We start from the raw sequence: 23,853 nt of genomic DNA, 5'->3' as shown, positions 1-23,853 counted from the left end.
CACAAGATGTCAAGATCAGTGTTGGGTCTGTGGAAAAAATCATCCATGACAATTTGAACATGCATAAGGTGTCTGCACGATGGATTCCCAGGTTGCTCACACCTTTCCAAAAGCAGGAACGAGTCAATTGCTCAAAGGATCTTTTGGACATGTGCCAAAAAAAACAGGCAAACTTTTTTGACAGACTTATCACACAGGATGAAACATGGGTCCATCACTATGATCCTTAGACTAAAGTTCAATCGATGCAATGGAAGCATGTGGAGTCACCACCCTCAAAGAAGGCACGTGTCCAACCCTCTGCAGGCAAGGTCATGCTCACGGTGTTTTGGGACCAGCACGGAGTAGTGATGATTGATTTCTTGGCAAAGGGTACCACAATTACAGGAGCTTATTATGCTTCACTGCTGCGGAAATTGCGGGACGCTAGCAAGCTTAAGAGGCGTGGCATGCTGACCAAGGGTGTCCGTCTCCTGCAAGACAATGCTCCAGTACACAACTCTCATGTTGCCCAGACAGAAGCGCCGTCCTGTGGCTATGAAATCCTTCCACATCCTCCTTACTCTCCTGACCTTGCACCATCTGACTTCCACCTCTTTCCAACCATGAAGTCATTTTTTAAGGGAAAACGTTTCACAGATGATGAATCACTGATTTCTGAAGTCAAGTCCTGGTTTGAGACGCAAAATGAGGGCTTTACAAGTGACGTCTCCATAGTTGCATAAAACGATGGGAGAAGTGTGTAACTCTTGGTGGTTCCTATGTGGAGAAAGACTAATACCTATGCCAAGTTTCATTCCACTAGGTCCATCGGAAGTGGGTCAGGGGAAATCTTTAATGAACACCCCTCGTAGTCCTATAATAAATCAACATCCAAAATTCACATAAAAGCTATGAGGATCAATTCTACCAAACATTCCTCGGACAGACTCTCTGCAGACAATTCCTGATATATGAGCAACCACATTGCAGTTTTGTTTGTTTGTTGTTCAATGCCGCAATATTCCAGCTATATGAAAGAGGTCTGTAAAAAATTGAGTCTGTAAATAATCTGACCAGACAATCCAGTGATTGACAACATGAGCATTGATCTACTCAACTGAGATACAATGACATGCATCAAAAAAGTCAGCAATTCTGACCACCTGATCCTGTTTGTGGCCTGTTACAACTAGCATAGGATGCTGAAGACAAATTCTAACCCAGATCTCCACGGGTGACATTGCAGTAAACAACAGACGTACCTATATGGTCCTTCGGCTTGGGAATCCCCATGTTAGCCATCTTGCGGGAAGCTGGATGAACACATGCCAATCATTTCCCTGAAACAAACACTTCATGTAGACTTCCTTGTAGGAGTATTCAGAGTACCTAGATGTCTCATGTGCATAAACATAATCATGACCACCTTGTTAATTCAGTTTCAGTTGAATTATTTAGATGTAAAAAACAGTGAGACAAGCACGGGTTCAAGTATTGTCATGACAAATCAAAGGCAGCAAAACTATAAATCCATACCCAACATATTTTCTCTATTAATTTGATTAGACACCCAGGCATCTTTTTATCTTGTGCAAGCCATGGACCTAGCATCTTTAGAGGCTGGCATCTATTCAGTTGGCAACTTACTACCTTACTGAATCCCAAATTCTACAGTCATACAAAGGGGGCCGCAAACAGCCATTATTAATTGAAGGGAGTACACATTATATGCCCTAAATTAATGTGACAGGCAGACCTGGGATATATCTCAGGCCCTACTTCTATTTTCTGGACAGAGCGCATGACACAGTGTCAATTAGAGGCTGCTGTGTATTTCTATTCTGGCATCTAAAAGAGGAAGAGCGGTATAGGAAACTCTGACTCGTTAGAATCTTGCAACACAACCAAGGTTATAACTCTAATTTTATGACCCATAATACTAATTATTGTCACTTAACGGTAATATCTAAACATCATGGCACATTATGACATCATCATTGGGCCATCTCGGAATAATTATGACCTCACCATTGCGCCATCTCGGAACATGACGACATGACACTATCATTGGGCTATCTCGGCACATTATGACATCATCATTGAGCCATCTCGGCACATGATGACTTCATCATTGAGCCATCTCGGCACATGATGACATGACATTATCATTGGGATATCTCGGCACATTATGACCTCACCATTGAGCCGTCTCGGCACATGATGACATGACACTATCATTGGGCCACCTCGGCACATTATGACATCATCATTGGGCCATCTCGGCACATGATGACATGACACTATCATTGGGCCATCTCGGCACATTATGACCACACCATTGCGCCATCTCGGCACATGATGACATGACACTATCATTGGGATATCTCGGCATATTATGACATCATCATTGCGCCATCTCGGCACATGATGACATGACACTATCATTGGGCTATCTCGGCACATTATGACTTCATCATTGGGCCATCTCGGCACATGATGACATGACACTATCATTGGGCCACCTCGGCACATTATGACCTCACCATTGCGCCATCTCGGCACATGATGACATGACACAATCATTGGGATATCTCGGCATATTATGACATCATCATTGCCCCATCTCGGCACATGATGACAAGACACTGCCATTGGGCCATCTCTGCACATTATGACTTCATCATTGGGCCATCTCGGCACATGATGACTTCACCATTGGGCTATCTCAGCACATGATGACATGACACTATCATTGGGCTATTTAGGCACATGATGACATGACTTCATCATTGGGCCATCTCGGCACATGATGACTTCACCATTGGGCTATCTCGGCACATGATGACATGACACTATCATTGGGCCATCTCGGCACATGATGACATGACACTATCATTGGGCCATCTCGGCACATGATGACTTCACCATTGGGCTATCTTGGCACATGATGACATGACACTATCATTGGGCTATCTCGGCACATGATGACATGACTTCATCATTGGGCTATCTCGGCACATGATGACATGACTTCATCATTGGGCTATCTCGGCACATGATGACATCATCATTGGGCCACCTTGGCACATTATTACATCATTATTGGGCCACCTCGGCACATTATGACATCATCATTGAGCCATCTCAGCACATTATGACATCCTCATTGATCCATCTCGGCTGTGTGAGTTTTCATGAGTAGCAATACTCCAGCCATTTTACAACAGGTGACACGAGAAATAGGCCGGAAATGAGGCTTCGGCATGCTGAGCGAACACTTTAACCACTAGGCTATCCCACAAACCTGAGGGTTTGATGAAATCCATACAAAATTGATACCCAAAACAAAATGTTCATTTCTGTATAGTTTGGGATTGATTTGTGTTAAAAGAATGAGGTACTGCAGAAATTTCTTTTTTTTTCAGTTTCTCTACACTCTGCACTCAGGTATCAACTATATGACGGTGGTGTGTAAATAATAGCCTAGGCCAGACAATCCAGAGACTGACATTAGAAGTGTCTCTCCAGGCAGTTACAAGATGATGGTAGACAATCATCAACCAAGTCACAGAGTTGGACCATTCAATCCATTTAGTCGCCTCTTAAACAAGCATCGGTTGTTGGGAACCTGGTCTAAGCTCCAGGGGTGTTCTTACAGCAAATATGGTAACTGAAATACTTTTCAAAGAATTGTTCAACGCAATTCACTCACTGACACTCCAGAGATATTCTGAACATAATAGGCTTAATCTTCATGATTGAATGTGAGCTGTGCAAATCCTGTTTCACTCAGGAGATCGGGTCGATGATATTCCCACACTATACTTCCTCATCCTACATCCACAAGCCTGTAGATGTCAATGTATGACATTCCGTGAGTGAGTGAGTGAGTGAGTGAGTGAGTGAGTGAGTGAGTGAGTGAGTGAGTGAGTGATCGGGTTGATGATATTCCCACACAATACTTCCTCATCCTACATCCACAAGCCTGTAGATGTCAATGTAGGACATTCTGTGAGTGAGTGAGTGAGTGAGTGAGTGAGTGAGAGAGTGAGTGATCGGGTTGATGATATTCCCACACAATACTTCCTCATCCTACATCCACAAGCCTGTAGTTGTCAACGTAGGACATTCCGTGAGTGAGTGAGTGAGTGAGTGAGTGAGTGGATGAGAATCAAGAAGCAGTGTTCAGACATGACACACAATGAGCCAGTTCTAACATTCAGAGAGAATGACGGCATATTGTTTCAATGCCACAATCAACAATAGTCCAGCTGACTTGCGACAAGCTGTAAATTATTGAGCCAGGCAAACCAGTGGTTGACAGCATGAGCAACGGAACATGAGTAAGATGACACACACCCAAGGCCACGTTCAACAAAGCAATCTTAGCACTATGACTGTCATAAATCTATGTTAAAGTATTGCAGTAACGTACATCTTAGCACTGTGACTGTCGTAAGACTATGTTTAAGTATGGGAGTAAAGATCATCTTAGCACTACAACTGTCGTTAATCTATGTTAAAGTATGACAGTTACAGTCATCTTAGCACTACGACTGTTGTAAATCTATGGTAAAATATGGCAGTTATGATCATCTTAGCACTGTGACTGTCGTAAATCTATGTTAAAGTATGACAGTTACGGTCATCTTAGCACTACGACTGTCATAAATCTATGTTAAAGTATGACAGTTCCGGTCATCTTAGCACTTCGACTGTTGTAAATCTATGGTAAAGTATGGCAGTTACGATCATCTTAGTGATATATCTCAGGCCCTACTTCTATTTTCTGGACAGAGCGCATGACCCAGTGTCAATTAGAGGCTGCTGTGTATTTCTATTCTGGCATCTAAAAGAGGAAGAGCGGTATAGGAAACTCTGACTCGTTAGAATCTTGCAACACAACCAAGGTTATAACTCTAATTTTATGACCCATAATACTAATTATTGTCACTTAACGGTAATATCTAAACATCATGGCACATTATGACATCATCATTGGGCCATCTCGGAATAATTATGACCTCACCATTGAGCCATCTCGGAACATGATGACATGACACTATCATTGGGCTATCTCGGCACATTATGACATCATCATTGAGCCATCTCGGCACATGATGACATTATTATTGAGCCATCTCGGCACATGATGACATGACACTGTCATTGGGCTATCTCGGCACATTATGACATCATCATTGAGCCATCTCGGCACATGATGACTTCATCATTGAGCCATCTCGGCACATGATGACATGACACTATCATTGGGATATCTCGGCACATTGTGACCTCACCATTGAGCCGTCTCGGCACATGATGACATGACACTATCATTGGGCCACCTCGGCACATTATGACCTCACCATTGCGCCATCTCGGCACATGATGACATGACACTATCATTGGGCTATCTCGGCACATGATGACATTATCATTGAGCCATCTCGGCACATGATGACATTATCATTGAGCCATCTCGGCACATGATGACATGACACTGTCATTGGGCTATCTCGGCACATTATGACCTCACCATTGAGCCGTCTCGGCACATGATGACATGACACTATCATTGGGCCACCTCGGCACATTATGACATCATCATTGGGCCATCTCGGCACATGACGACATGACACTATCATTGGGCCACCTCGGCACATTATGACCTCATCATTGCGCCATCTCGGCACATGATGACATGACACTATCATTGGGCTATCTCGGCATATTATGACATCATCATTGCGCCATCTCGGCACATGATGACATGACACTATCATTGGGCTATCTCTGCACATTATGACTTCATCATTGGGCCATCTCGGCACATGATGACATGACACTATCATTGGGCTATCTCTGCACATTATGACTTCATCATTGGGCCATCTCGGCACATGATGACATGACACAATCATTGGGATATCTCGGCATATTATGACATCATCATTGCGCCATCTCGGCACATGATGACAAGACACTGCCATTGGGCCATCTCTGCACATTATGACTTCATCATTGGGCCACTTCGGCACATAATGACATCCTCATTGAGCCATCTCGGCACATGATGACTTCACCATTGGGCTATCTCAGCACATGATGACATGACACTATCATTGGGCTATTTAGGCACATGATGACATGACTTCATCATTGGGCCATCTTGGCACATGATGACTTCATCATTGGGCTATCTCGGCACATGATGACTTCATCATTGGGCCATCTCGGCACATGATGACATGACACTATCATTGAGTTATCTCGGCACATGATGACATGACACTATCATTGGGATATCTCGGCACATGATGACATGACTTCATCATTGGGCCATCTCAGCACATGATGACATCATCATTGGGCTATCTCGGCACATTATGACATCACCATTGAGCCATCTCGGCACATGATGACTTCACCATTGGGCTATCTCGGCACATAATGACATCATCATTTGGCCACCTCGGCACATTATGACATCCTCTTTGACCTGGCACATGATGACTTCACCATTGGGCTATCTCGGCACATGATGACATGACTTCATCATTGGGCTATCTCGGCACATGATGACATGACTTCATCATTGGGCTATCTCAGCACATGATGATGTCATCATTGGGCCACCTTGGCACATTATGACATCCTCATTGAGCCATCTCGGCACATGATGACTTCACCATTGGGCTATCTCGGCACATGATGACATGACACTATCATTGGGCTATCTCGGCACATGATGACATGACTTCATCATTGAGCTATCTCGGCACATGATGACATGACTTCACCATTGGGCTATCTCGGCACATGATGACATGACTTCATCATTGGGCTATCTCGGCACATGATGACATGACTTCATCATTGGGCTATCTCGGCACATGATGACATGACATCATCATTGGGCCACCTTGGCACATTATGACATCATCATTGGGCCACCTCGGCACATTATGACATCATCATTGAGTCATCTCAGCACATTATGACATCCTCATTGATCCATCTCGGCTGTGTGAGTTTTCATGAGTAGCAATACTCCAGCCATTTTACAACAGGTGACACGAGAAATAGGCCGGAAATGAGGCTTCGGCATGCTGAGCGAACACTTTAACCACTAGGCTATCCCACAAACCTGTGGGTTTGATGAAATCCATACAAATTTGATACCCAAAACAAAATGTTCATTTCTGTATAGATTGGGATTGATTTGTGTTAAAAGAATGAGGTACTGCAGAAATTTCTTTTTTTTTCAGTTTCTCTACACTCTGCACTCAGGTATCAACTATATGACGGTGGTGTGTAAATAATAGCCTAGGCCAGACAATCCAGAGACTGACATTAGAAGTGTCTCTCCAGGCAGTTACAAGATGATGGTAGACAATCATCAACCAAGTCACAGAGTTGGACCATTCAATCCATTTAGTCGTCTCTTAAACAAGCATCGGTTGTTGGGAACCTGGTCTAAGCTCCAGGGGTGTTCTTACAGCAAATATGGTAACTGAAATACTTTTCAAAGAATTGTTCAACGCAATTCACTCACTGACACTCCAGAGATATTCTGAACATAATAGGTTTAATCTTCATGATTGAATGTGAGCTGTGCAAATCCTGTTTCACTCAGGAGATCGGGTCGATGATATTCCCACACAATACTTCCTCATCCTACATCCACAAGCCTGTAGATGTCAATGTAGGACATTCTGTGAGTGAGTGAGTGAGTGAGTGAGAGAGTGAGTGATCGGGTTGATGATATTCCCACACAATACTTCCTCATCCTACATCCACAAGCCTGTAGTTGTCAATGTAGGACATTCCGTGAGTGAGTGAGTGAGTGAGTGAGTGAGTGAGAGAGTGAGTGATCGGGTTGATGATATTCCCACACAATACTTCCTCATCCTACATCCACAAGCCTGTAGTTGTCAATGTAGGACATTCCGTGAGTGAGTGAGTGAGTGAGTGAGTGAGAGATCAGGTTGATGATATTCCCACACAATACTTCCTCATCCTACATCCACAAGCCTGTAGTTGTCAATGTAGGACATTCCGTGAGTGAGTGAGTGAGTGATCGGGTTGATGATATTCCCACACAATACTTCCTCATCCTACATCCACAAGCCTGTAGTTCTCAATGTAGGACATTCCGTGAGTGAGTGAGTGAGTGAGTGAGTGAGTGAGTGATCGGGTTGATGATATTCCCACACAATACTTCCTCATCCTACATCCACAAGCCTGTAGTTGTCAATGTAGGACATTACGTGAGTGAGTGAGTGAGTGAGTTGATGGGTGGGTGGGTTGATGATATTCCCACACAATACTTCCTCATCCTACATCCACAAGCCTGTAGTTGTCAATGTAGGACATTCCGTGAGTGAGTGAGTGAGTGAGTTGGTGGGTGGGTGGGTTGATGATATTCCCACACAATACTTCCTCATCCTACATCCACAAACCTGTAGTTGTCAATGTAGGACATTCCGTGAGTGAGTGAGTGAGTGAGTGAGTGAGTGAGTGAGAGATCGGGTTGATGATATTCCCACACAATACTTCCTCATCCTACATCCACAAGCCTGTAGTTGTCAATGTAGGACATTCAGTGAGTGAGTGAGTGATCAGGTTGATGATATTCCCACACAATACTTCCTCATCCTACATCCACAAGCCTGTAGTTGTCAATGTAGGACATTCCGTGAGTGAGTGAGTGAGTGAGTGAGTGAGTGAGTGAGTGATCGGGTTGATGATATTCCCACACAATACTTCCTCATCCTACATCCACAAGCCTGTAGTTGTCAATGTAGGACATTCCGTGAGTGAGTGAGTGAGTGAGTGAGTTGGTGGGTGGGTGGGTTGATGATATTCCCACACAATACTTCCTCATCCTACATCCACAAGCCTGTAGTTGTCAATGTAGGACATTCCGTGAGTGAGTGAGTGAGTGAGTGAGTGAGTGATCGGGTTGATGATATTCCCAAACAATACTTCCTCATCCTACATCCACAAGCCTGTAGCTGTCAATGTAGGACATTCCGTGAGTGAGTGAGTGATCGGGTTGATGATATTCCCACACAATACTTCCTCATCCTACATCCACAAGCCTGTAGTTGTCATGTAGGACATTCCGTGAGTGAGTGAATGAGTGAGTGAGTGAGTGATCAGGTTGTTGATATTCCCACACAATACTTCCTCATCCTACATCCACAAGCTAGTAGTTATCAATGTAGGACATTCTGTGAGTGAGTGAGTGAGTGAGTGAGTGAACAGGTTGATGATATTCCCACACAATACTTCCTCATCCTACATTCACAAGCCTGTAGTTGTCAATGTAGGACATTCCGTGAGTGAGTGAGTGAGTGAGTGAGTGAGAGTGGGTGAGAATCAAGAAGCAGTGTTCAGACATGACACACAATGAGCCAGTTCTAACATTCAGAGAGAATGACGGCATATTGTTTCAATGCCACAATCAACAATAGTCCAGCTGACTTGCGACAAGCTGTAAATTATTGAGCCAGGCAAACCAGTGGTTGACAGCATAAGCAACGAAACATGAGTAAGATGACACACAGCCAAGGCCACGTTCCACAAAGCAATCTTAGCACTATGACTGTCATAAATCTATGTTAAAGTATTGCAGTAACGTACATCTTAACACTATGATTGTCGTAAGACTGTTAAAGTATGGGAGTTACGATCATCTTAGCACTACGACTGTTGTAAATCTATGGTAAAGTATGGCAGTTATGATCATCTTAGCACTACGACTGTTGTAAATCTATGGTAAAGTATGGCAGTTATGATCATCTTAGCACTACGACTGTTGTAAATCTATGGTAAAGTATGGCAGTTATGATCATCTTAGCACTGCGACTGTTGTAAATCTATGGTAAAGTATGGCAGTTATGATCATCTTAGCACTACGACTGTTGTAAATCTATGGTAAAGTATGGCAGTTATGATCATCTTAGCACTACGACTGTCATAAATCTATGTTAAAGTATTGCAGTAACGTACATCTTAACACTATGATTGTCGTAAGACTGTTAAAGTATGGGAGTTACGATCATCTTAGCACTACGACTGTTGTAAATCTATGGTAAAGTATGGCAGTTATGATCATCTTAGCACTACGACTGTTGTAAATCTATGGTAAAGTATGGCAGTTATGATCATCTTAGCACTACGACTGTTGTAAATCTATGGTAAAGTATGGCAGTTATGATCATCTTAGCACTGCGACTGTTGTAAATCTATGGTAAAGTATGGCAGTTATGATCATCTTAGCACTACGACTGTCATAAATCTATGTTAAAGTATGACAGTTCCGGTCATCTTAGCACTGCTACTGTTGTAAATCTATGGTAAAGTATGGCACTTATGATCATCTTAGCACTGTGTCTGTCGTAAATCTATGTTAAAGTATGACAGTTACAATGATCTTAGCACTACAACTAATGTAAATCTATGGTAAAGTATGGCAGTTACAATCATCTTAGCACTGCAACTGTTGTAAATCTATGTTAAAGTATGACAGTTACGGTCATCTTAGCACTATGGCTATCAGGCGACTATGTTAAAGCATAAGAGTTACGATGACCTTTGGGCTAAAATCACTTTGTTGAATGACCTCTTTCATCCAGCAAAAACAACCATGTGCTAAGAACCAATTCTGCCAGGAGATCCTGTTTGGATCCTGCTTGGGCACTGTACTTCAGGGTATATGAATGGGATTACAAGGTAACCATGGTTACTGTTGTCATGACGGGGATTTACCTTGGATATATATTTTGTGGGGCCAGGGGACACAAAATGGAAACCCAGAGAAATGCAACAAAAACATGAATACAATACTCTACCCACAGGCACATTTGTGCATGCTCAAAGACAGAAAACTGAAAATAGATATGGAGTACACAAATTGAAATAAATCTATGCATTGTATTTTACACACAGAAATTACTTTTAAGTTGTACAAAATGATGCCATTATGGCAACAGCAGCTTTTATTCGTAAATATCCACACACATTTCTGCCATCCAGTGGATGCAGTGTGTATTTTCAGGCTTGAAGTGGATGCACTGTGTATTTTCTGCCTTCCAGTGGATGCACTGTGTATTTCCTGTCTTCCAGTGGATGCACTGTGTATTTTCTACCTTCCAGTGGATGCACTGTGTATTTTCTACCTTCCAGTGGATGCACTGTGTATTTTCTGCCTTCCAGTGGATGCACTGTGTATTTTCTACCTTCCAGTGGATGCACTGTGTATTTTCTACCTTCCAGTGGATGCACTGTGTATTTTCTGCCTTCCAGTGGATGCACTGTGTATTTTCTGCCTTCCAGTGGATGCACTGTGTATTTTCTACCTTCCAGTGGATGCACTGTGTATTTTCTGCTTCCAGTGGATGCACTGTGTATTTTCTGCCTTCCAGTGGATGCATTGTGTATTTTCTGCCTTCCAGTGGATGTACTGTGTATTTTCTGTCTTCCAGTGGAGGCACTGTGTATTTTCTGCCTTCCAGTGGATGCACTGTGTATTTTCTTCCTTCCAGTGGATGCAGTGTGTATTTCCTGTCTTCCAGTGGATGCACTGTGTATTTTCTGCCTTCCAGTGGATGCACTGTGTATTTTCTACCTTCCAGTGGAGGCACTGTGTATTTTCTACCTTCCAGTGGAGGCACTGTGTATTTTCTTCCTTCCAGTGGATGCAGTGTGTATTTTCTACCTTCCAGTGGATGCACTGTGTATTTTCTACCTTCCAGTGGAGGCACTGTGTATTTTCTTCCTTCCAGTGGATGCACTGTGTATTTTCTACCTTCCAGTGGATGCACTGTGTATTTTCTACCTTTCAGTGGATGCACTGTGTATTTTCTGCCTTCCAGTGGATGCACTGTGTATTTTCTGCCTTCCAGTGGATGCACTGTGTATTTTCTGCCTTCCAGTGGATGCACTGTGTATTTTCTACCTTCCAGTGGATGCACTGTGTATTTTCTACCTTCCAGTGGATGCACTGTGTATTTTCTGCCTTCCAGTGGATGCACTGTGTATTTTCTGCCTTCCAGTGGATGCACTGTGTATTTTCTACCTTCCAGTGGATGCACTGTGTATTTTCTGCTTCCAGTGGATGCACTGTGTATTTTCTGCCTTCCAGTGGATGCATTGTGTATTTTCTGCCTTCCAGTGGATGTACTGTGTATTTTCTGTCTTCCAGTGGAGGCACTGTGTATTTTCTGCCTTCCAGTGGATGCACTGTGTATTTTCTACCTTCCAGTGGATGTACTGTGTATTTTCTGCCTTCCAGTGGATGCACTGTGTATTTTCTGCCTTCCCGTGGATGCACTGTGTATTTTCTACCTTCCAGTGGATGCACTGTGTATTTTCTGCTTCCAGTGGATGCACTGTGTATTTTCTGCCTTCCAGTGGATGCATTGTGTATTTTCTGCCTTCCAGTGGATGTACTGTGTATTTTCTGTCTTCCAGTGGAGGCACTGTGTATTTTCTGCCTTCCAGTGGATGCACTGTGTATTTTCTTCCTTCCAGTGGATGCATTGTGTATTTCCTGTCTTCCAGTGGATGCACTGTGTATTTTCTTCCTTCCAGTGGAGGCACTGTGTATTTTCTGTCTTCCAGTGGATGCACTGTGTATTTTCTACCTTCCAGTGGAGGCACTGTGTATTTTCTACCTTCCAGTGGATGCACTGTGTATTTTCTGCCTTCCAGTGGATGCACTGTGTGTATTTCCTGTCTTCCAGTGGAGGCACTGTGTATTTTCTGCCTTCCAGTGGATGCACTGTGTATTTTCTGCCTTCCAGTGGATGCACTGTGTATTTTCTGCCTTCCAGTGGATGCACTGTGTATTTCCTGTCTTCCAGTGGATGCACTGTGTATTCTCTGTCTTCCAGTGGAGGCACTGTGTATTTTCTTCCTTCCAGTGGATGCATTGTGTATTTTCTGCCTTCCAGTGGATGTACTGTGTATTTTCTGCCTTCCAGTGGAGGCACTGTGTATTTTCTGCCTTCCAGTGGATGCACTGTGTATTTTCTACCTTCCAGTGGAGGCACTGTGTATTTTCTACCTTCCAGTGGAGGCACTGTGTATTTTCTGCCTTCCAGTGGATGTACTGTGTATTTTCTGCTTTCCAGTGGATGCAGTGTGTGTATTTTCTTCCTTCCAGTGGATGTACTGTGTATTTTCTGCCTTCCAGTGGATGTACTGTGTATTTTCTGCCTTCCAGTGGATGCACTGTGTATTTTCTGCCTTCCAGTGGATGCACTGTGTATTTTCTGCCTTCCAGTGGATGCACTGTGTATTTTCTGCCTTCCAGTGGATGCACTGTGTATTTCCTGTCTTCCAGTGGAGGCACTGTGTATTTTCTGTCTGTCCAGTTTCAATGTTTTGTGTACTGGATGCAGGATTTCCCTGCCCTGACATCACTTCATTGCTCAGAAAATGACTTTTAACTCACTCACTAATGTTTTGATGAGAGCAATGTCACACGCTGTCTTGTCTTTCTCCAGTATTAGTGAACTCAACATTTAATCCGACACATCACAATGAGCTGTCAGTAATTCCTACTTTCATATGCTGTATGCACAGGAAATATTTCATTTTATCATCCTCAAACATCACAGGATAACAAGAAATGATGCGTTTAAAGGGGCACTGATCTAAAGCAATTCACGGGGACTGGTTGGTGCCTTTGTTATTGTTTTTTCCCGTGAGTACACGGATGATATAGCAGAAATCTAGACTAGTTCGTGACTTGTGCTGCGCAATTCGTAAGCGCATTTGTCACTTTTATTGATAGTATAAGGGTGTATGGCCACATTGATCAACAAAATGAAACCCAGTTTTAGAAATCAACAAAATGAAATACAGTTTTAGAAATAATAAGGAAATGTAGATATCTTTGTGGGTAGCATTGGTAATGGTGACGAAGTTTTGATAAGTCACATGCTTGGTAATTGTGCAACTTTCGTTTACACTGTTTTGACTTGCAACACAAAGCAAATAGCATTGCTTATTTTATCGTGTTAGTATTTTTACAGTCAAAATGTGCAAAATGTGCACTTTATTAAACGCCTGAATATTCAGTTATTTTACAAATTGACTGAAAAATATGTCCATCTGTATTATTATGACAACGAATTCAAAGCATTTTTATGTTTAACATCATCACCAAGAGACTGAAAATGTTACTGTGAAAAGTACATTTCTATATTGTTTAGCTTCTAATCCTACATAATAATCTATTGTGATGTTTTTAGGCCCTTTTGATCGTCTTAATCAGTTTCAGTCAATCTGTTGAAGAAATGGACAGACTTTTCAGTCAAAATGACGGAAATATTTACACATTTATTAAATTGCCTGAGAGAATTACATTTTACAAACTGACTGTAATATAAACACGCTTACAAAGGAAAACGCTTGTGAAAACAACGTCTATCGCGCATCGGATAATTTCCCAACCAAGATGTAGAGGAACAAGAATGAATCTGTCCAATGCTACAGCAAATGAAGGAAAACAAAATGCAAATATCATACATGTAATTACAACCTACCAAATTTATGTGTATAATTTTAGGCAGCTTCCTTGTTTGAGGAATGTATCCCTGAATATCCACACAAAGGAACAGTATCCCACACGTCTGCAGCTGTACAAAGAAATTATTCAATGTCACGTGTCTCTGTAACAATTAAATATTTTAAAATATATATATCGTTTCGGGATATTATAAGCCGTGTACGTTTGTCAACTGATCACTTAGATTGTTTCAGGTGTTTACACATAGGTGTCAAGTCTCAAAGGTCGGCTGAGAAAGCCCACGTGACAACTATTTACATAACATTCACAGTTCCTAAAAAAAATCCATTGAGTTAGATAACAACGAGCAATCAATCAAGGTATTATCGGTTAACCCTTTAAACAAAGTATGTTGTTTTTACATCGGCACTTCACGCCATGATATGAGTGTATTCGCTTTGTTTTAGTAAACCTAGACATGTAAACACTCACTTTTGACATATCCACTGTGCAAGATAACAGTGATTAATCAATCAATGTATTTTCTGTTAATCCTCTGATGACTAGGAACGGTCCGTTGATTTACAAAAAAGCAAATCAACTGATCATTCATCTCTTGCTGGGCTGCCACGTGCATATTACATAACACACATTTCACCTCATTTCCAACATGGATTTAGATTGAATAATTACCCCAAACACAATAAATGCCAAATGCCTTTGTCATGTATTCTGAGTGGTGCTACCACTAATAATACCTGTAATAAATTCATTAACTTAGCATCAAGTGAATGACGACAAATACACAAGTGTAGGGTTACACCAGAAAACGTGGATGACAACAAGGGAGTAGTAATCGTATTATCGACGCAATCCGAAATCCGAAAATGCTTTCCCTGCATGGATACTTTTTTATTATTAATCTATAACAATCAGGGGTATTTCCAAATGACGACATTTCCAATGAGATCTGACGGGTTTTTTGTCTGTTTGTTTGGGCTGAAGAAAGTAATTAACATGCGCCCTTTGTCGAAATCTTTATAGATCAGGGTTAACCAATCAGTGTTAAAAAATGAGTAAAACAAATATTGCCTCCAAGTTTATTTAGCTGTCCTTGCAGACAGTAGCCCAGTCTCTTGTCACGCTCAGTTGCATCACCTAACATTCGGGTACTCACGGGGGAAAAAAAAATAACAAAGGCAACAACCAGTCACAAGGAATTGCTTTAGGTCAGTGCCCCTTTAAGTCACACTGATGACATACCTCCTCATATGCATGTATGTGACAATCTGCTAACTGATCAGTTGACTTGATCGCAAAGTTACCAACGTTAACCAAAAAATAATTTATGAAAAATCAAAACGACAAAAAAAATGTAAAAACAAGCATGAAATTCTCATATGACCGCCAATATGACATGTCCAGGTGTGTGTCCAGGTGTGTGCCCAGGCACCAGTTTACCACTAGACCTATCCATTTGCCAAATTTGGTGAAGGAATATTGTACAGTTTTCAAGATCTGCTCCGGAATCGAGCACTATCGCCATTTTCAATCTAAGTCAAAGTTGCTTTGGAAATTTGAACAAAAATCTTTTTGTAAATCCAAAACTATCAAAAGGCACCAGACCACCACTAGACCTATCTATGTGCCAAGTTTGGTTAAGATATCTCTCATGTTTTTTTAGTTCTGCTCCAGAAACGAAAAATGATGGACGGCAGGATGGACAGAGCACCCATTCCTATATCCCACTTCTTAAATGAACTGACTCAGTGCAGTTACTCGATGAACTGACTGGATCGCAAAGCTGCAAACCAAAAACTGAAATGAAATAACATTGAATGGTAACCTAATTTTCCTGTTAAGTCTATTTATAATGGCTTAAAAATACTTAAAAGGCAAAAAGCTGTTAAGTTTTTAAATATACACTGACACTGCATGGCAGATAGACCTATCACATCCATATCAGTGTGCTGATTCTCCTGACATTGTGCAGATAATTCCTGGGCTAAGCTTACACATCTAAATACTGGTGTTACAAGCCACACAAAGGCCACAGGATATCCAAGTGAAGTCTTCCGTGTGGCACACTAACACAACCTTATTGTTGCCGGGCCAGGTGCCCAGGTACAAAATGAGAAAGAAATCATAAATCTGAGCAAATGAAAGGAAAATGACTTTGTTTCAGCATCCAGCCACATAATAACATGCAGGCAATTAAACACACATTACACTGTTTTGAACAACTTTTTAACACAAATTTGCCCTGGTACATTTTGTGCCAAAATATTTTCATATTTCTAATCAATTGAAATAGATAAGTCCCATAATTAAAAATAAATTTGAATTTATTTTGGGGTGGTTATCGATAACCATAAAATGTTGGAAATGAAAAAAGGTCGACCTTTATTGCGGTTACCAGTATTGAGTAACCATGGAAGCGAAGTTTAAAACTTCATTGCTAAACAGAAGTCATGTCGTTACACAATGGCATGATTATCTCCTGCCCAAAACAAAGTTTGGACAAGCGAAGGATCCAAACAGGCAGTCATGTGTCTGTTGCGGAACGCTTGCTAACCCATCACCACATCTCAGCAGAGCTACAGATAAGCAGGGTATTTGCGTAAAATACCCCCCATAAATATTCAAAATCCAATTACTTTTAATTAACTTGTGTACAGAAACGCATGCATTAAATGAAAAATGCAAACGTATAAAAATAGCACGCACCTAATGAAGCTTTTTCAGCATGCGTACATAGGAGCTAATTTCCGAAACACGATTATGAGCTAATTTACTTCCCGAGTCAAACCTATGTATTTAGAACAGCTATATTCATCGAAAACATTATTTCATTTTTTTAAATATCAAAATGTTCACTAATTTTGGAAAACACAAATAGAGTGATGAATAGATGAGTTAAAAAATATTGGTTACCCAATGAAAAATGTAAAAAAACAATTAAAATAGAAACCTTAGAGTAAAAACTCAATGGCTCAAAAAGTTATCTGGAGCTCTGTCTCAGTGTAAGTTGGGTATACACATAAGACAAGTCCTAAGCTGCATGGTACCTATTGTTGTTTTCGACTTTTTAAAAACAATTCATTTCCAAGGCAACAATTTGTCACATTTCAGGGGTATTACTCAAGCAGTTCAATATCTTTACATAAAAATGTGTTCCCTAATTTATTTTATTTGAATTTTTAGTTTTCAGGCAACAATTAAAGGTAGGGTTTGTTTCTGGTGCCTAATTCATAAACCAACCCCCACATTTCTTACTGAAAATGTGCATTAACACCAACCATCAATTCAGGAACTGCTTAAATATCTTTTTTTTGTCTTTTTATGGTAATATCATAAAATGTTTCGGATAGTTGAATCCACTTGGGTCCATCTAGAGTATCTCACAGTCCCTGTACAATATTATTTTCTCTCCCTACCAGCCCTTACTGTAATGCTATAGCTCTAAATGAAGCAAGTCTAGGTTTCACGTATGTTCTGAATCTCCCATCTCACTGGGGTTCCTTTACAGCTGGGTCCATCTAGACTGTCTCACAGTCCCTGAACCAGATTACTTTCCCTCCCATCCAGCCCTTACTGTAATGCTATAGCTCTAAATGAAGCAAGTCTAGGTTTCCCGAATGTTCTGAATCTCCCATCTCACTGGGGTTCCTTTACAGCTGAAATAGAGTTGTTTGTTTCTATCCATCTTCCCGAGGCTAGCGTGTCCAAAGCGTAGTTTCTACCCTTGCCACATCATTTCTTGGGGCTACCTTGCGTAGATCACGAGTTGTGATACACAAATCAGATCGCTGTTCTAAACTCGTACAGGCTTCAAAGGTGGTGACAACCATGGACATAAACAACAAAAACATGAGTGATTTCATCTCTGAAGGATAAACAAAGGCAATCGTTGTGTTGCTAAAAAGATGGAAAAGACATATTGATGTAATCAAAGACAGGCACAGGTAAATCACTTCCATAGGAAATGTGCAACAGCTCTGGAATGACTGTTCTCATCATCACACCACTTACAAGCACAGAACTGGGGCGACTTGATTGAAAACTTGGCAAGACTTAGAAAAAAGTGTTGAAAACTGACCACTCAGCAATATTCCGGCTATATGACGGCGGTCTGTAAATCATCGAGTCTGGACAAGACAATCCAGTGATTGGCATCATGAACATCGATCCACGCAATTGGGATCAATGACATGCATCAACCAAGTGAGCGAGTCTGACCATCTGATCGTGTTAGTCGCTTAGTTGCGTCTTATGACAAGCATGGGTTGCTGAAGACCTATTCTACCCAAGATATTCACGGTTCGGTAGAATAGGTCTTTAGCAACCCATGCTTGGTGTAAGAGGCAACTAATGGGATCGGGTGGTCAGGCTCACTGACTTGGTTGATGCATGTTATTGTATCCCAAGTGCATGAATCAATGCTCATGTTGTCAATCACTGGATTGTCTGGTCCAGACAGAATTATTTTCAGACCGCTGTCAGACAGCTGGAACATTGCTGAGTGCAGCGTCAAACAGTAAACAACTGAAAACCCTTTAGTGCAAATTCGACAAGCTATGGCATTTTGATCCATTACAGACTGTTTAAGTAGCTCTTATTCATACCATGTTGTTGGCCAAAATATTTATAATTGATATGAAACAAAAGAATGTTTAGCCCATATGGACAGTCAGAAGAGAACTACACAAAGATCACTTCATACATAAGGCAGTTCTCTTTGACAAAGTCAAACACACTATTGAGCCACAAAATCCAGTTTTCCCTGACAAAGGGCAATTTTCCCTTACTAAAACTCAAATTTAACAAACGTTATATCTGGGATAACACTTGTTTAGTAAAGTAAAAATTCTAGTACTTTTTTAGGGTGAGTCTCATCCGGGATTCAAACCCACACTCTGAGAGTGAGGCACCTAAAAGCCACCAGACGTAGTCAGCGATCTAATCCACACAGCCACTGACTGAAAGACATATTCCCTGACTTTACTGACCTTAAAAATATGTCTTTCCCTGACTTTCCCCTGACCTGTGGCTACCCTGTAAATGTATTATCCATGACTAGAAGGTTACCTCATAGTTTATTGATCTTGATTAACTCCACATGATTCTTTTCTTCCAATCACTTTAACTGTGTTTACTTCACCACACTCCAATACACGTAACTTCATCAAAAATTAATCACACAAAATATTATATACAAATACAAGTTGAGTGGTGATTTGCTGTGAGTAACTTGCTATCAATGGAATCACTTATGCACAGGAGCTTATTTTGTCACTCATATTGCTGCAAACTTGTGTGAAATATTCTTCAAATAACCATATACATACTGAACTACTTCGTTGATCGCTGCACATCTGGTGCTAAGGAGATAAACATGTGTTTTGAGGTGAGCTTAATTTCTGAAACACAATTATGAGTGAATTTACTTTCCAAGTCAATCCTATATTTAGAACCGTAATATGTACATCTAAAACATTATTTCATTTTTTTTAAATCTCAAAATGCAAAAACTCAATGGCTCAAAAAGTTATCTGGAGCTCTGAATATTCCCAACAATTTCACAAGTAATAGGTGACCATGGTTACTGGACCCATATCAAGGCCAATCAAACGATCTGCTGAAATATCTCAACACCTCTTTCCAAAACGCATTGGCAGCGACAGGGTGTCATTTTCTGCCGAATGATTGCTCACATACACATATCAGACGATTTAGCAAAACAGCCCTAAATACTTCGGACAATCCGATCATAGGGAACAGGTAAAAGAAATCACACTACTGATTCAACAAGGTAACTTGAACACTACTGTTGTAACACATACCATGACACAGTCATATAATAGGAGCTGGAAACTGAAACTCTTCTTATCCTGAGTATCATTGTTCATGTATGTGATCACGATACTGTAAATACTGTAATAATATCCAAACCCTCTCCAGTAGAAGGTATGCTTTCAGACCACAGCCATATTCACCAATGTCACAGTAGGACACCAGGAGTGGGAGTGGTAGAAACTCACAGTTTTAGTCCACTAGTCCTTATTATGACAACATATCGCAAAACCCTTAAAACTGGCACATTTCTTCTAGTCCTTATGATAACTTAACTATTGGCCAGTTTGGCAAGGACTACAGGACTAGTGCCAATTTCTAACACTGAATGGGCTTACCCCGGTGGGAATCAAACCAAGATCTTTGGTGTGATGTGTGAATGCTTAAACCACTCGGTTACACCACAACCCCCAGTTCAAGAACAGAAAGTTTACTCAACATACTGCCTTTGTTTGTGTCTGACAATAATAATATTTTTATGCCAAATTTATATTTGTATTATTTGACCTATATCATCAGTTTATCATGACAGTGACATCTTGAATGAGTTTCACACAGTGCACCCACATCAGGGCATCAAACCTGGAACTTCTACACAAGGCCACCACCTCCCACAAGAGATTTAGGATTTTGACAGACATAACTTATTACTCCATTCTGCAAACTAATACTTCAAGATTCACATTTGATTTGTGATGATATGTTGGGGCCATGTTTATATAAACATGATCATAGTCTGGAAAGTAACTCCTTCAGTGAGTGAGTGAGTGATCAGGTTGATGATATTCCCACACAATACTTCCTAATCCTACATCCACAAGCCTGTAGATGTCAATGAAGGACGTTCCGTGAGTGAGTGATCAGGTCGATGTTATTCCCACACAATACTTCCTAGTTTTACGTTGCTTTCAGTCAAATCATGGCGGAGAAACCAGAAATGAGCTTCACACTCATGTGAGGAATCGAACCCTGGTCTTCAGCACAAGGAGCGACACTTTGCTATCCCACTAACCTTTTCTACATTAAATCACTGATTTTTGGCATGAAACATTTGTATGAAACAATTTATTTTTTCTCCCTACGATCGAAACATTCAAGTATATTTCCATGAAAGTTTAACATACCTGACACCTGTTGCGTACCATGGTACTTCATTCAGAAATCTACGACAAACATATAAATACATCCCTGATTGTCTCGTGTGTCAGATCTGTATTCTGTAATGCTAAACACCCTGGACCAATTCTCCATGTAGATTCATATTCAATCCAGCTTCGAATGACACAATGTAATGGTAAGCCCTCCAACCACATTACCATGGTGGAACCTGTGCAGTAGCGACATCTCATTGTTAGTACCGTCACAAATACAGCAAATTATACCACATGGTAGCATATATATTAATTTCCTTCTCATCCTAATTCTCAGAAAACCACTTTTTTCCAACTAAAGGTCAATTTATGGCAGTCTTGTGATTCCTTGTAAACTACACAAGAATCTCTTGTACCAGATTGTTATATTTTTAGGTGATGATATCTACGATAATATGAAAAGTTCTGAAAAGTAATTTGGATAGACTGTTGATGATTTTTACTTCCATTTAGCTTAGAGTAAAAAAAAGATTGCATGCATCCATACAGTATTGTTGATGTAATTTACGTGAAGCTGACGTGCCATGATATAACTGGAATACTGTTCAAAGCAGCGTTTAACGACCTCACTCACTCAACTTCCTATATTTCCCCTCCTCTCAGATGGAAAATAGAAATTCTAACACTTGTTCAAAAAATTCAGTTTGAGAGAAACGGACCCACACTCATGTAATATCTTGATGCATCATTTTCCATCTACACAATTGCGATATGTCTGTAATATTGCCAAAGTGATGTAACAACTTAACTCACTCTATCCACACACACAAAAACAACTTTTGTCGAGGTCATAGTTATCAACTCAGTGATCATATCGTTAAAGCAATTTCTTTCTTAAATGATTTATCAACAGTCTACAAGCATCACATTAAATTGTTGAAAGTTAATCAGTTCTGGAATCATTCTAACTATGCAAAATCTGATACCAATGTGACTGTGGATTCATATACAGTATCATCAATGACATCATAGCTGGAGTCAGCTCTCACGCCTAACTTATTTCAGTTAGAATTACATGATTTTTGAAGTTTCAAGAACTGATTACTTTTTTCAAAAGAGGTTTACATATATTCTCTCACAGTAACTGAATTAGTTGTAAGGGAAGTATATTTTGTCAACTCTTAAAAACTTACTTCCCGGTTTAGAAACATAATACTTAAATCACTACTAAAAATGTGATTTATTATAATATACATACCCGTTCCCTGTTAATGAAAGGCTAGTGACATCTGGCAAATGCCATGCCAAGATATCGCGTACACTTTGACAGATGGGGCACCTGTCGTCGTCGTCCGAACGGTTCTCGCACAACTTGACACAATGATACAATGGCAGAATATTATTCCAAGTTATGGTCTGATGAAGGTCACACGAAAAAAACACTCGTTTCGACAACTTGTTAAATATGCACACAGTGTCACAAGCGTCCAGTCCTTCCTAATAAGACGAAGTTACAAGTTAATTCGTATCAGTGGTAACATCACATTGACAGAGCCCGGATACGTCACGACCAATGAACGCCCGCCTGTGAAACGGGAAGTTCAAAGTCGAGAGTGATCGCGTTTCAGTGCCAAAGGGAGTTAATTCACATTACTTGTTGCAAATAAATCACACTGTCTTCTTGATCAATTTACATTTTTTTCATATTTAACCCATTAAATTGTGAAAGAGGAATAATTAATCTTTTCGCTGTATTTAGTTTACATATGTTCAAATCAGTTACACAATTATGTTATGGGAGTGAATATATCTAGGATAAATTGTTTGGAAATCGAAATATGAATTAGAAATAAGTATTGACCTACCTATCATATTAATCTTTTTTAAGTGATGAGAAACGAGATTTTTCGTGATGTGTCATAGCTAAGACGTCTTATGTCGCACACAAAGTTGTCTGTTGGCATAAATATGTCGAATCTCTAGGTACATGGTGATATTGTTAAGCGTTTAAAGTGATTCTAATTAATCGATGTCTTATGTAGCAGCAGTTCACATGAGACATAGTGTACTTTGTATTTTATGTACGCTTCGGCTGTAGGTAGGCCAGGTAACGTTTGAATGGCCACACACGACAGCCCCAGAATGTTTCAGCCCCAGAATTTCTTCACGGGTGTTTAGCAAATTGATGATATATAGTTATGACATTAATATGCGATCTCCAGTTGTCGATCGGAATGTATCATGAACTTGACGTCCACTAACACAGGGATGTAATATATACTGCCGGAAACAAATAAGGGAACAATAAAATATATAGGGAAATAAGCTCTAGCCTACTAGTAGCTGTCAGTACATTTGAAATAGCGCGCATACAAAGTCAACATACATGTTTGTCAGAAT

General features: G+C 40.6%; 1 protein-coding gene across 2 annotated transcripts in view; it reads right to left on the bottom strand.

The window, feature by feature from the left end:
• Positions 1–23,022, bottom strand: part of LOC139453369 (SH3 domain-binding protein 2-like) — an 89,793-nt gene extending 66,771 nt beyond the window's left edge. For both annotated transcript variants that reach the window (XM_071235049.1, XM_071235050.1), the window contains exons 1-2: positions 22,712–23,022; positions 1,245–1,322 (exon numbers count right to left, since the gene is read on the bottom strand). In XM_071235049.1, the coding sequence (XP_071091150.1) occupies positions 1,245–1,284 (40 nt within the window). In that variant the 5' untranslated portion in view covers positions 1,285–1,322; positions 22,712–23,022. The remainder of the gene's footprint in view (positions 1–1,244; positions 1,323–22,711) is intronic.
• Between the last annotated feature and the right edge of the window lie 831 nt (positions 23,023–23,853).

Source organism: Haliotis cracherodii, unplaced genomic scaffold (assembly GCF_022045235.1).
Source record: "Haliotis cracherodii isolate W230 unplaced genomic scaffold, xgHalCrac1.p SCAF_9, whole genome shotgun sequence".
Classification (NCBI taxonomy): Eukaryota; Metazoa; Mollusca; class Gastropoda; order Lepetellida; family Haliotidae; genus Haliotis; species Haliotis cracherodii.
The sequence above is the reverse complement of the archived record's forward strand: the minus strand, read 5'-3'. Positions and strand labels throughout refer to the sequence as shown.